The sequence below is a fragment of the Meleagris gallopavo genome, chromosome 7 (genome assembly GCF_000146605.3).
Source record: "Meleagris gallopavo isolate NT-WF06-2002-E0010 breed Aviagen turkey brand Nicholas breeding stock chromosome 7, Turkey_5.1, whole genome shotgun sequence".
Lineage (NCBI taxonomy): Eukaryota > Metazoa > Chordata > Aves > Galliformes > Phasianidae > Meleagris > Meleagris gallopavo.
Window position 1 is genome coordinate 2,047,814 of NC_015017.2, and position 12,257 is coordinate 2,060,070.

Genomic DNA, 12,257 nt, shown 5'->3' on the forward strand with positions numbered 1-12,257 from the left:
ATTATTACAAATGTCAAAAGGTCAGAATGAGTCGGAAGCCAGGAGAGGAGAAAAAAAACTCTGCCACCATCTCCAGCAGCATGTAAGAGGGACGGTGTAAGAAATATGGAATGCAAAATAGGTCACAACTCAGTACTCTCAATACGATGTTGGGGGGGGGATTTTTTTTTTTTCACTTAAGTGCAAACCAAATGGGTCAAGTAATCGCGAGCGCATGCCCTAACACTAATTGACTTATTTTGGAATGATTATAACTGTAATATTTTTCTTAATGTCACTGTTTTCTGGGCTGTTGGTTTTAGTGATTGCCAAGCAGTGGCATTAAATCTCTTGTAAATTTTAAATTGCATGCTATTTCTGTAAACAAGTCCCTCTGTTCACATCCTGATCATTAACCTTTGGTGATTTATATCACCGTCCTTTTTTTGCACAATTACTGCTGGATTGCTGCTGGATGCCATGCTCTCACTGCCAAATAAAGTGTACGTGGGAAACAAAAGTGGGATTTTACGGCGGCTTGTTAAGGAGGCTTTTTTAATTATGATTTTGTTTTATTTCTTGTCGTAAATGGAAAATTATTACCTTTCAAGCAACAGTTGCAAATGCAGTCTGTTTCGATCATGTTGTTGTCTCTTCCAAGTGCAGAATGAGAGAAGAAGGTGACTGGACATTAATACTTTGCTTTCTTTTACTATTTAATATGAAAATAAGTAGTTGTTTTTTTTTTATTAACATATCATTTTGTATTTGTATGCTGGCTTTTATCTTTTCTTTAAATCAGTGTGCAGACATGCTTGCTGTTACAGGGTTACTCCTGGAGAAACTTGGGGGTTTATGTGCACCTGTTATTAAAGTGTGAGCTTGAAATGTGTGTAAAGATATCCTTTGTGTACCACAGACTAAAATCTTGGGGTTTAAGGGCTGTCTAGTCTGAAGAATCTTCCATTGCACTAATCCAAGCATCTATGGAAGGCACGTTGAATAAACAACCTTATGGGAACAGGTTCCTGATAACCCTGATCCGAAGGGATTTGAGAGATGCCATCAAAGCAAAATTCTGGAGTTAGGCAAGTGTATCTCTTTTGGAAGTTTTACCCCTACTGAAAACTGAAGGGTCTGATGTTCTCCATAGTTCTGCATCCCTGGGCCCACGTGCTTCCCCTCAGTGCCATAGCTGCAGTTGTGAGACTGGCAAATGCAGAGTTAATGAGCAGCGTAAGTATTAAAAGCCACATGTTTAGATAATTATGCCTTCAAAAAAGAAAATGTTGATAGGAAATGACAGTCCAGAATAACAAATCTGCTTTAGTTTTTAGCACGTGCTTGCTCAATTGCACTTCTGCACTGTTACAGAACAAAGATATTACCATCGTGGACAATTTTTAGAAGCTTTTCTTGCTACTTTTTAATTCTGGCACTGTGATTTAGGTCTTTAGCCTGTTTCCATGTAGGAAAATCTCCAGTGAAGATGGAGAAGGCAAAAACGTGTGCTGCAACTGTTCCATAGATGCTTAGCAGAGGGGAGAATCTGCATGGGCCTCAGTCTGATGGGTCGCTCGTGCTTTCTGCTTGCACAAGGTCGGTTTGCTCTATGCCATGCTAAGCTGAGTGTCCTCCCTGAAAGTGGCCCTGAAAGCTCTTGCAGCAATGCTGCACCTGTGCAGAAAGCTCATGTTGGCTTAAGCACTGCAGATGGAGAGAGAGGCTGTTAGAGCACCAAAGATGAGCTCTATCTGGTCAGCTTAGCCAAGAAGGATCTTCATTTTTGAAACACGTATGGTTTAAAAACTGAAGTGCAGGCTTGAAGCACACTAGGAAACACCTACTGCAAGTACAGACGTGCATATTGTATGAATTGAATTTTAAAATGACTTCATGGTGTTCTTTGAACCATGTTGTCTTGGCATCCAAATAAAGTAAGTGCATATGGTGGGGGGAGAGCATCTGTCCCTTGAGCTAGAAACAAGCCTTTCATCATCAGTTTGTCATTGATGGGCAGTGGTATAAAACACTGGTACTGAAACATTCTTCCAGTGGAACACAACCTTTATCAAGAGCTGTGGGCAACTGATAGCAGAGCTATATTGTCCTGATAGGGTTGATTTTCAAAACTAATTAGATTTAGACACTGGGTTTGGAAAGGGGAGAGCAGTATTAGCATAGTCATGCCCAGTGGGACGTGGCACAAATATTTCTTTAATTGATGCTGCTAATAAACATACTTATCTTCCAACTTACAGGGATAATTTACACCAACTGGCAAAAAGGTAGTGATAGTTCTCATAACGTAGTACATAAATAACACCTTTGTTGTGAACAAATTGCATGTTGTAAACATCCAATGTTGATTGCTAGAGAAATTTTTCATTATCATCTTTAAGAACAGAAGGCTGTGGGTTATTAAGGAAGGATGCTGGCATGGAATGAGTCTCAGTGTTTCTTCAGACAGCACTGAATAGGTTTGAAGCTGTAACCTCAACTCCAGAAGATGCTTTATGGGTGTTTGAAATATGCCATTGAGTCTTCTGGTTCTACACTTATTGTTTCTGGTATCGTGCACCAGATGTGCACAGCGACTTGCTGTTAATTTACCAAGGTAGCACTGTCGACGACTACATTGTGCAGATGCACGAGCTGGCATGAAAGGGGCTGGTTGTAAGCCACTGCCTCAGAAGTCAGAACTCCAGTTCTGTTTCTGACTGCCAAAATAATCACATGGGCCTAAGAGAAGTGCCCTAATCCTGGCAAGTCTTCATTTTATACCCATAGAAAAGCAGCAGTAGTGTTTCACTGAAAAGCAAACCTTTGGGATGGGTGCAGTTTCTGGCTGCAGGGTGCGTGGCAGAATGGCACCCATACCTTCTGCTGGCATGAGGCTGTGCCCATGGCTCCACACCAGAGTTGCACGGTGTCTGCAGCTACTTGTGCAATTTGTAATAGTGAGAATGAAAGGAATGGGAAGAGGAAACAGCAAACACATATGGCCAGCATTTAGAACTGCTCTTACCGGTCTGCCAAGATGTGTGCTGCTGCTGGATGTGTGCTTTGCTGTGTTTCAGCAGACTTAACCGAGCTCTCTGAAACAAGTTACAGGCTGATTGTATCCTGTGATTATTTTGTGTCGTTTTCTAAGGCTGATCTCTCTTATATACAGAGTGCACGTTTGTCTCCCCTGCAGAATGCTCCCAAGGAATTGTTACAGTGTTCCATAAGCAGGTGGGCTGTAGCAGCACACATTGGCAGAGGACAGTAAATGTTGACTTGGGTTGAACACAGTAATCTTCCTACAGAGAGGTAACAGTGAGAACAGCGTGTGCAGGACAGAGTAACACCAGGTACTTCAGGATGGCTTCCATGCCTCTCTATGCAATCTGGTGTAGTCTTCCTCACACTCACTGGTTGCACATCCTCTAGTAAAAGAAAAACTCACCGATGCTTTGGGTTCCGTATCACATTCTTAACACTTTCAGCTCATTTCCCATTTCAGCCACCTCTCTCCTCGCTTACGGAGCAGCCCCACAACACAACATTTGAGACATCTCTTGTCCTATAATAACTTCCAAATGTAAATCAGTTGCAGCTGTTTCTTAGCACTTTAACCCTTTGTCTGCTGAGCCTCCAGGAAATAATTGATGACTGATTGGCCCATTAACCTTTTTAAAAAAAGTTTGACAGCCTGGACTTGTGTAATGAGGAGGGATTCCTGGTGAAATCAGTTTGATGGCTGAGTTGCTTGCCCCTGAGGATGAAAAATTAGCCCCACAGGACCTCGTCTGCATAGAAACTGGACACAATTAGTGTAATATCCGGTGTTATTAATGTAGTTTGGAGTAATTGGGCAGGTTGATTTCGACAGGTTGATGGTGCTAAAATACTATTACAGTGGACCTTTCTACGAATAACCGTTAAACATGGAAAACCGTTTAATAAAATGTTGTGATTGGGCTCCTAGGGATTTAAATAGCACTAATTGTAATTTTATTAAAGGCTAAAACTGACCAATTCCACTCCGCTGCCTGGATTTTTCTGTTTGCTTTTGTGATGGGTCCGGATTTACAGGTCACTACCTGCATGGCACATCTGGTTTGCTCTTTGCTCTGTAGGTGATGTGATGTGGGCTCTGCTGCTTTGTTTCACAGAGCAGGGAACTCCTGCAAACTTGTTCTGTTGTCAGCAGTGTTGTCAGCCAACTTGCTGATGAAGTAAAGATGTCCTTCCAGCCCTAACACATCCCCATGGTACTGGGACAAACTCATTGACGTGTGGACTTGACCATCCCCAGTTACCACAGCTGTAAGGTTTTCCAACTTTTGTCACGGTGTCATCTGGTCACAGCAGCAAAGGTCAGGAGATTAAATAGGAGCCTTCCCTTTGGGATAAGGATGCTTTGTGTGCAAGATAACCAGAGGAAATGGCTGGTGGTGGTCCCAAATGTCTGTCTCCATTGTGCACTGTGCAGTAGGTCTTCCATGAGCAGAGGAATGACCTTGGTGCAGCATTTTGTGCAAAGCTTGCAGGGTTACTGTTTGAGGATAGGATTTCAAACCTCCCTTACAGGCTGGGCTGGTTTGCAGAATTTGTTGCTCATAACAAACTCCTAGGTATGTGATCAGGATTACTAGATGGGAGAATTCAGTCATGCTGTATCTTGGATCTATACACTTCTTTCAGGTCTTGAAACTGTAAATCTGGGAAATCACTGCATACTTGGATGCTGAAATTTTGGGCCGAGCTGTGACAGGATTACTGTAGAGATTAATTATGTATGTGCTTGTTGATTATTAGATATATTAGCTCTGTCCATGCTAATGTGTCCTCTTGTTATGCATCCCAACAGTGTTCTTGCTTTTTGCACATTGAGGGGTCCTGGGCACCACACTGCTGCACTCACCTCAGTAGCACCTGCAATGAGTAATTACTATGGAAATCTTTGACCTTAACATTTCTGTTTCTTTTGCTGTTCCTGGATTTCTTCCTCCTGATATGCACTTTATTGAAAACTTTGCATTACTCTTCATGCTTGCCTGTAAATCGCATACCTGCACAGGGAAGCACTGTGTATGGAAGAGGTTGCACTCTGTGTAGATGATTGCTCTGAGCTGGAGGATTCAGTGGCAGCATTTGTAAATCTCTTATTTATTAAGACTTTGGAAGTACAAAGATTTTATCATTTAGAAGCCATTAAAAAGCCTAAGAATGATGCATCTCCTAAATTGGACTCTGCAGGGAGCCGCTGCATGTGAGATTCACTTTTCCATGTCCTCCTCTGCCAGTGTTCTCTGGTCTTTGTGAGGTCTCTCTTCCCTTCAACAAGGCTTTCTGGAGGTGCTTTGGTTTTTGTTCTGCAAGACTGTGTTATCCTACACTAGTAGGACAGGCAGCACGTGAGACTGTGAAGGCAGGAAAACTAATTATCCCACAGGTTGAAAAAAAATGACTTCCATTGAGCAGCAATACTGCATCTAAAGCTAGCTCTAGGTTTGTCACATCTTTATATGCTTATGGATGACAAGGTAATGCAGGAGTTTCGTGGCCCTGAATATCTGATAAGTCATCAGTAGACAAGTGAATGCTTTTTCTAAAGCCATTATGTCTGATGCTTACCAGAACTTTGTGCTCTATTGTAATCTTCCTTTCATGCTTCATGCCTGCCCTTCCTGATTCCACCATCTCCGTCTCAGCTTCCTTGACTTTTTTAATTTGATTTTGGTATCCCATGTGTAGGTAGAGCATGTCCATTTAGTTTAGGTTTGTTGGTGTTTTCATACACTGCAGTGCTTTGGCCTGAATACTTGTCCTTATTCTGTAGTGGCCCTGAGGGGTTTTCACTGACCCTTTCTGCTAGCTTCTTAGATCATTTTCTCATCTCTCCCAATGTGAATAGGTTGAACTGATTTTAATCCTGTATTATAATCTAATGTATCTGTGCTGTAGACCGAAAATGCATATATCTGCTTTCAACATTTTGTATCTCTGCATGTACAGACGTGGTTGAAGGAAGAGGGTAAACTCTTAAACTTTGTATTGTCAACTCTTTATAATGCATTCATCCTTCTAGTTATTTTGTGACACACTTTGTGGGTTGTTTTTTTTTTTACATTGTGTAGCTCTTAGCATGTCAGGTTTAAGTCTAAATAATGCATGTTAGCCACTTAGTCTTACAGAGGTGGACAGACTCAACACTGAACAGGCAAATGCACACAAGAATTGTATATTTAAACAAAATAGTACTTTATTCATGTAATGTTTTGAGAGAAAAATGCTGGATCTGTGAGTTGTTTTCTGATGCATTGTGCAGCTTCAGGGTTGGATGTACTTAGCCTAAAATCTCCAACATTCAGACTTGCACTTGCTTAGGCCTATTTATTGATATCCTTAAACTTAAACCTTTCTCCTATTGCATGGTTGTTTTGTTTTTTTTTTTTCAGAACAAGAAGAAAATTTTGAGTTTATCATTGTCTCTCTCACTGGCCAGACTTGGCACTTTGAAGCTACCACATACGAAGAAAGAGATGCCTGGGTACAAGCCATAGAGAGTCAGATCTTGGCCAGTTTACAGTCCTGTGAGAGCAGCAAGAACAAGGTATGGTACATGGAGTAATACTGAGAATAAGTAATAGGTGGTTGATCATCAAAGAAAGCAAAATCAAGAACACTAAGCTTGAAACCGCATCTCCTAGAGAAAAACATGTAGTGTTAGAGCTGCATGTTATCCATCTTAGCAATGTCTTTGCAAGAGGGAAACTCAGATTTTACAATGAATGCCTGCTTTCATTGTTACCCCATCCCCAATTACCCCATCCTACCAGCATAGGTGTTTTGTTTGTTTCCAATGTATGTTTCCAATAATAATTGGGATAATAATGTTTGATTCCATTATATATTTCTGAGATGGAGAAAAATCATAACCTATTTGTTTTTGTGTCTGACTTGCATGGATTTACGTGTGCTAATGTTTACATTAAGGGAGCACAACAGAGAAATCTGTATACTAACACCTGTGTTCAGAGCACTTACACAGTGAGGCAAAGAATGGCTGGTAGCAGTCACTATCCAGTACCTACAGAGAAGATTGGCTTTTGTTATATTAAATATTCTTCTGAAAAGAAGAATCAATTGTTAAGATTTTGATTGTAGAGGGGACTTTTCTGATTATATATACTCAAGTATAAGTATACTTAAGTTACTCAACCTGCTACAGTGCTCCAAGAGGTTTTCTTCTGTAAAGTAGGTCCACGGTCTCAAAACATGTCAAAAGAACTAACTGAAATACTGTAAGTACAGCAAGTAGGTGTGTAGTAGATTTTGTTGTGATGGAATATCTTTGCATGGCCGTATTTGATTTTCATTTGAAAATCATGTTTGGAGAGCCCATAGTTTGTTAAAGCTGTCAATTTTATTCTCAGAAAGCCCCCCAGATGGTTTAGTTGGGAAGAGCTGTACTAGCACATGGTGACAGACCCTCCGGATCCAAGCAAAGAGGATTGGCCAAGGACTTCAGGATCCTTGTTCATTCAGACTTGGCCTGAGCTCTGTTTTTTTTTTTTCCATTTGCTGACAGTGGTGTTAACTAACCGTTTTTATTGCTCTCTTATTTGTTACGTACACCTTTCTTCACATTGCCAGTCGCGTCTGACAAGTCAGAATGAGGCCATGGCCCTTCAGTCGATAAGGAACATCAGAGGCAATTCCCACTGCGTGGACTGTGAAGCACAGAGTAAGTACAGCTGCTTCTGGAGGCAGCGTGGTGTGTTGTGCTTCCGAAAGCTGCCCTCCTTGGTTCCTTGGCCAAGAGATAGGTGAACATCCACTATGGGCATTGTCTTTTATGGTATTATATTCCATATGTTATTTTCAGCTCTCTTCTTCATTGTGGAGTTCGCTTAATCAGATTGATTTCATATTAATTTAGATTTAATATACACTGTGTCAGATAAGTCTAATTTGTTTTCTTCCTTCTTGTACTTACCTCTTTAAATGTGAACGTCTTCACTTTCCTTTGAAGAAAGGGAAAAAGGAGTTTGCTCTTTGACATCAGCTACTTCCATTTTCTTCCTGCTTTGGGTGGAGAAGACATATGTACTGTGGTCATATTTTCAGAGAATTAAAGCTTAATTTGTGAGGTTTTTTGTTTGTTGGTGGTTTTAGAATTACTCATCAGAAGAAACAAAAGTTATTCCTTGTTGTATGTGGATACCAGAAAACTGATTTGAGAGTTTTTTCCTTTCTGTGTCTCTTTCCCTCTCTTTTTTTTTTTTTAACACATATCTAATGTTCAGAAATGTTCTCAAGAATACTTTGAGCTGCTCTTCACCTCACTAACCCCAGCTGAGGTCATTATTCTGTTGCTCTTTAGTTCCAGAGGTTTGTAACAAAGCCATAAAAAGGAAGTACTCTTGCTCTAAAGCAATTAGTTGTAGGAGCAGAAGGACTGAGAACTCCTGCATTTTTGTTTCTTTGATATCTGTAAGTCAGAACTTTTCTTGTGATTTTACATGTGCTTAAAATGGAAAAATATTCATTTATTTTTCTTTTAGTACTTTTTTTTTTTTAAGACTTATTGTTTAGGATTTTGACTCTTTGTCTAAAGCCATTTAAACTTCCCAGTTAAATTTAAGATGAACATTCATACAGATGTGCAAGTGCTTTTGCATGATTAATTTCCTGTCTGCATAGCTAGCAATTTAGCCGATTTGATCATCCACAGAGCAAGCAAACCTATTGTCCCCTGCTTCATCTTCAAAAGGTCTGAAGGAAGGTGGTTAGCACATTAACAGGCATTTCCAGTCCATGCCATCAAAATGTTCTTCACACATAGATTGATTTTAATTGATTCTTTTGAAAATTGTCAGATATTCATATTCTGATGGCTCACGAACAAAGGCAGTTTCTCTGTCCCCAGCAGTTCAACCTGCAGGGGTATGAGCTTTGGCTGGACTAGCCTTTGAGTATCAGTCTCAGACTCTGTCAGAACTCCAAGCTTGTTGACCTGCTTGGAGGAGATCACAGGTGGAAATACCACAGGTTTACCAACGCTGATGAATTAGGGACTTTATGTTCCACTGGCTGGTAATCCAAGGTGTGTTAAGCAAGGAAAAAATGTTAGTTTGGCTGGTATTTTAACATGTGTAGACCAAAAAGACTAGTATTTTTTCACATTCTTTCATATTAAGCTGGTAGTCACTCAGATTTACTCCAAGGTTTTGGTATAGCACAAGGAATAGCTGTATAAGATGCTGTGCTTTGTTTGACAAGGATGAGGTCTTCAAGTGACCAAGATGTACGCTTGGCTTCTCTGAAGTATCTGAGCAGATCAATGGGAGTGTGACTGATTCCTGCTCCAGTCTTTACAGATGTGGGTAGCATTTTCCTAGACCCTGCTAACTGGTTACCCAAACAGAGTAGAAAAGTGTGATTCATTTACTGCAAACACACGTGTCCTTCCAATTTTTTTTTTCTCCTTTTCCTGTCAGCCTAGTTGTTGCTCATCCAGATTGCTCCTTGGGTCAAGCTGGCCAGCAGAAGGGATGTGCCAGGAACACACTGCAGACAGAGGGCAGGATGGGCCTGCCCTTTTTGGCAGGGCTTGGTTGTATGGTTTGGGGGCTGGAGGGGGATTTTGGAACCTCAGCTGGAAACTCAATTCGTGGTTCATATTCTTGGAGAAGATTCAAACCTTCTTCAGTCCTCCTTGCCTTTTGGCCTCCCTGCTTTTAAGACCTCTGTATTTCCCTTGAAAAATCTGGGCTTGTTCCGAAGTGATGTGCATTAGAACGTAAAGCTGTGCTCGGTGTGAGCCTCAGCCCACTCCTCTTGTTGCCAGCCTTTGCTTTTTTCCCCTCACTCCCTTTCTGCCTTACCCCAGAGCGCTTTGCATCACAAACGCCAGCACTGTTGTGGAAAGCCGATGTAATTTGCATCCTCACAAAGCCAGATGTTTGACAGCAAAGGAATACGAGATGTTGCTGTCCCTCGGTTCTATTCAAGAGCCATCAATCTTCCACTTCAGAAGTCTCATTCTTCCTCTTTCTAGAGCTGTTTGGCTTTTTAGCACTTCATTACAGCACTTTGTTTCACTGGGGAATTTCTGCTTTGTTGTACTGTCGTGCTGCAGGCCTGCTGGCCCTTTAGCTGTTCTGAGCTGAGCTTTGTCAAACTCCTGTCCTAACTTTCCTATACCGGGGCTGAATTTCTGCCCACAGCTCCATTTCTGCCTCTTCCAGTTGTAACGACACCAGAGGATAAACTTGGCTCACTCCTCTGAGATGCCTGGGGAGTTTGGAATATCAATTCTCTTGCTTTCCTCTAAAAACAAGAGTCACATCATGGGTTTTCCAGCCCAACAGTTTATCTGGTAGCTTACTGTGGTATTTTTTGGATTTGAGAGCCAAACACTGAAGTGCTAATTTCAGCAGCCTGTCAGACCCATCACAAGATTCATTTTTTCTATATGTATAATAAAATTCTCAAAGGATTGAAAAGCTAGGCCTTTTTCTCTCTCTTTGCTCCAGCTCTGCAAGATGCTGCTCCTCCTTTCCCAACCAACTGCTGCTCGTCCTTTCCCTACTCTTCTACTCCTCTCTTCAGAGATGCCCCTGCTGAATCCAGATGAGCTTAGCATGGGTAACTCTTCCACCAGCCTCCTCATGTCCGCAGTGATGAAAGAGATGGAGAAGGTTATTCTCCCAAAATAGTTGTCTTCAAAGCTTCGGCCTTCAAGTGATTCCATTTGATTGAGGTTAAAGTCAAAATGGGAGGAAGTTTTTAAAGGAGAAAACTAAGCATTTAATCTGGGAGTATTCAACAATGTAAAAATGCCCATATTTTACCAGTTACAGCTTAAAATGTTCAAGCATGAGATTTTAAACTTGCTTGACTACATAGAACAAGAGGAAGATGCAGACAGGAGCATTGAATTTCACAAGGAGCCATCCCTGGTCATCTACAAAGGCTGCTCCAAAAGTAATGCCTCCTGTTTTACGGTATTGGCCTATGACATTAGAGGCAGACACTGGTGATACAGCAGTACAAGCTGAACCTTCCCACCATATCCCAATATGGTTTGTTGCTGTGTGACAGACGGCAGCTGAGGGGCAGGCTGACAGAATGGCATCGGACATGAAAGGCATATGAAGCAAAGAAGTGCAGTTGAATTCCTCCATGCAGAAAAGATAGCACCCATTGAGTACCAACACTTGCTGAATGTTGATGGAGACCAAACAGTGGATGTTAACACAATGAGGCAGTGGGTGGAATAATTGTAAAAATATTAATCAATAATTTTCCTCTTGCTTCGTTCCAAGTTAGTGCTTCTTTCAGCTCCTGACACCTTTTGTGTCTGTGAAGATAACCCTGGCCTTTGCAGGTCAGGGGCAGAGATTTCATTCCAAGTCTGTTTATTAATTTAAAACAAATATCTGCCCCATTTAAGCTTTTACACACAAATTAGCACGTTAGTGTATTTCACACATACTGCTCGAGTTCCCCTTCTGTCTGCAAGACACTGCAAGTAACTCATGGAGGTGACCTGGACAAATATGCAAGAAAGGAATGTTTAATGCTTGTCTTCCCAAAGACTTGTAAAGCATGGCAGGTGTTTTGTCTTCTATATTTCTAGAGATCTGAAATGCCTGCTGTCTCTTCCTGGGGTAAGACTTACCTTAGACAGAAACTTTTTAAACAAAAGATCTGTTTTTCTGCTTAAGTGAAATAAGATGGTGGGTTTCCTTGTGGTGTTCTTTGTTTTTTTTCCCTTCTAATTTCTATAGTGTTTTTTTTTCATTTCAATTTCTGAAGAACGATGGAAGAATGTCTGCTTTTTCAATGAAATCTTATGCTTACCCATTTGAAGCGTCCTTTAGTAATTTTTGTCCAATTGTAACATGGCAGAAAACTAAGAAATGTATTCCTTGCGCATATTTTGGTTGCCAAAAATAATTTTTTAATTTTGAGTGACACAAACTGGAAATATCACCAAAGTCCTTTGACAACATTTGCACGAATAGAAGGGGATGTTGGAAATGTATTTCCTATCTGCTCAGAATTTTGTTTAGATTTGAATAAAAATTGTGCCTACCCTCTCAATTAATGGTGATTTTCCTGCTTGTCATTTGTGATAGTCTCCTCATTCTTTGGGAGGCCCAGGGTAAAGAGAGAAGAAAAGATCTGACAGCAGGTGGGAAAAAAGCCACCAAAAATTCCTCCCATAAAGTCTTTCATTGCATTTGTTGAAGTGAATGTTTGTTGAAGAGGGATAT

The 12,257-nt window shown here is 40.9% G+C and overlaps 1 protein-coding gene and 1 long non-coding RNA gene across 7 annotated transcripts in view; one reads left to right on the plus strand and one right to left on the minus strand.

Moving 5' to 3' along the window:
• AGAP1 (ArfGAP with GTPase domain, ankyrin repeat and PH domain 1) overlaps nt 1-12,257 on the plus strand; it is a 290,613-nt gene that overhangs the window by 238,187 nt on the left and 40,169 nt on the right. For all 6 annotated transcript variants that reach the window (XM_010713235.3, XM_010713236.3, XM_019616860.2 and 3 more), the window contains 2 exons: nt 6,429-6,583; nt 7,627-7,717. In XM_010713235.3, coding sequence (XP_010711537.1) covers nt 6,429-6,583; nt 7,627-7,717 — 246 coding nt within the window. The remainder of the gene's footprint in view (nt 1-6,428; nt 6,584-7,626; nt 7,718-12,257) is intronic.
• Nucleotides 7,830-8,907, minus strand: LOC109368439. Its single transcript, XR_002116445.2, has 2 exons — nt 7,970-8,907; nt 7,830-7,882 (listed from the first exon to the last, which is right to left on the minus strand). It is a non-coding gene; the product is annotated as an uncharacterized LOC109368439 (long non-coding RNA).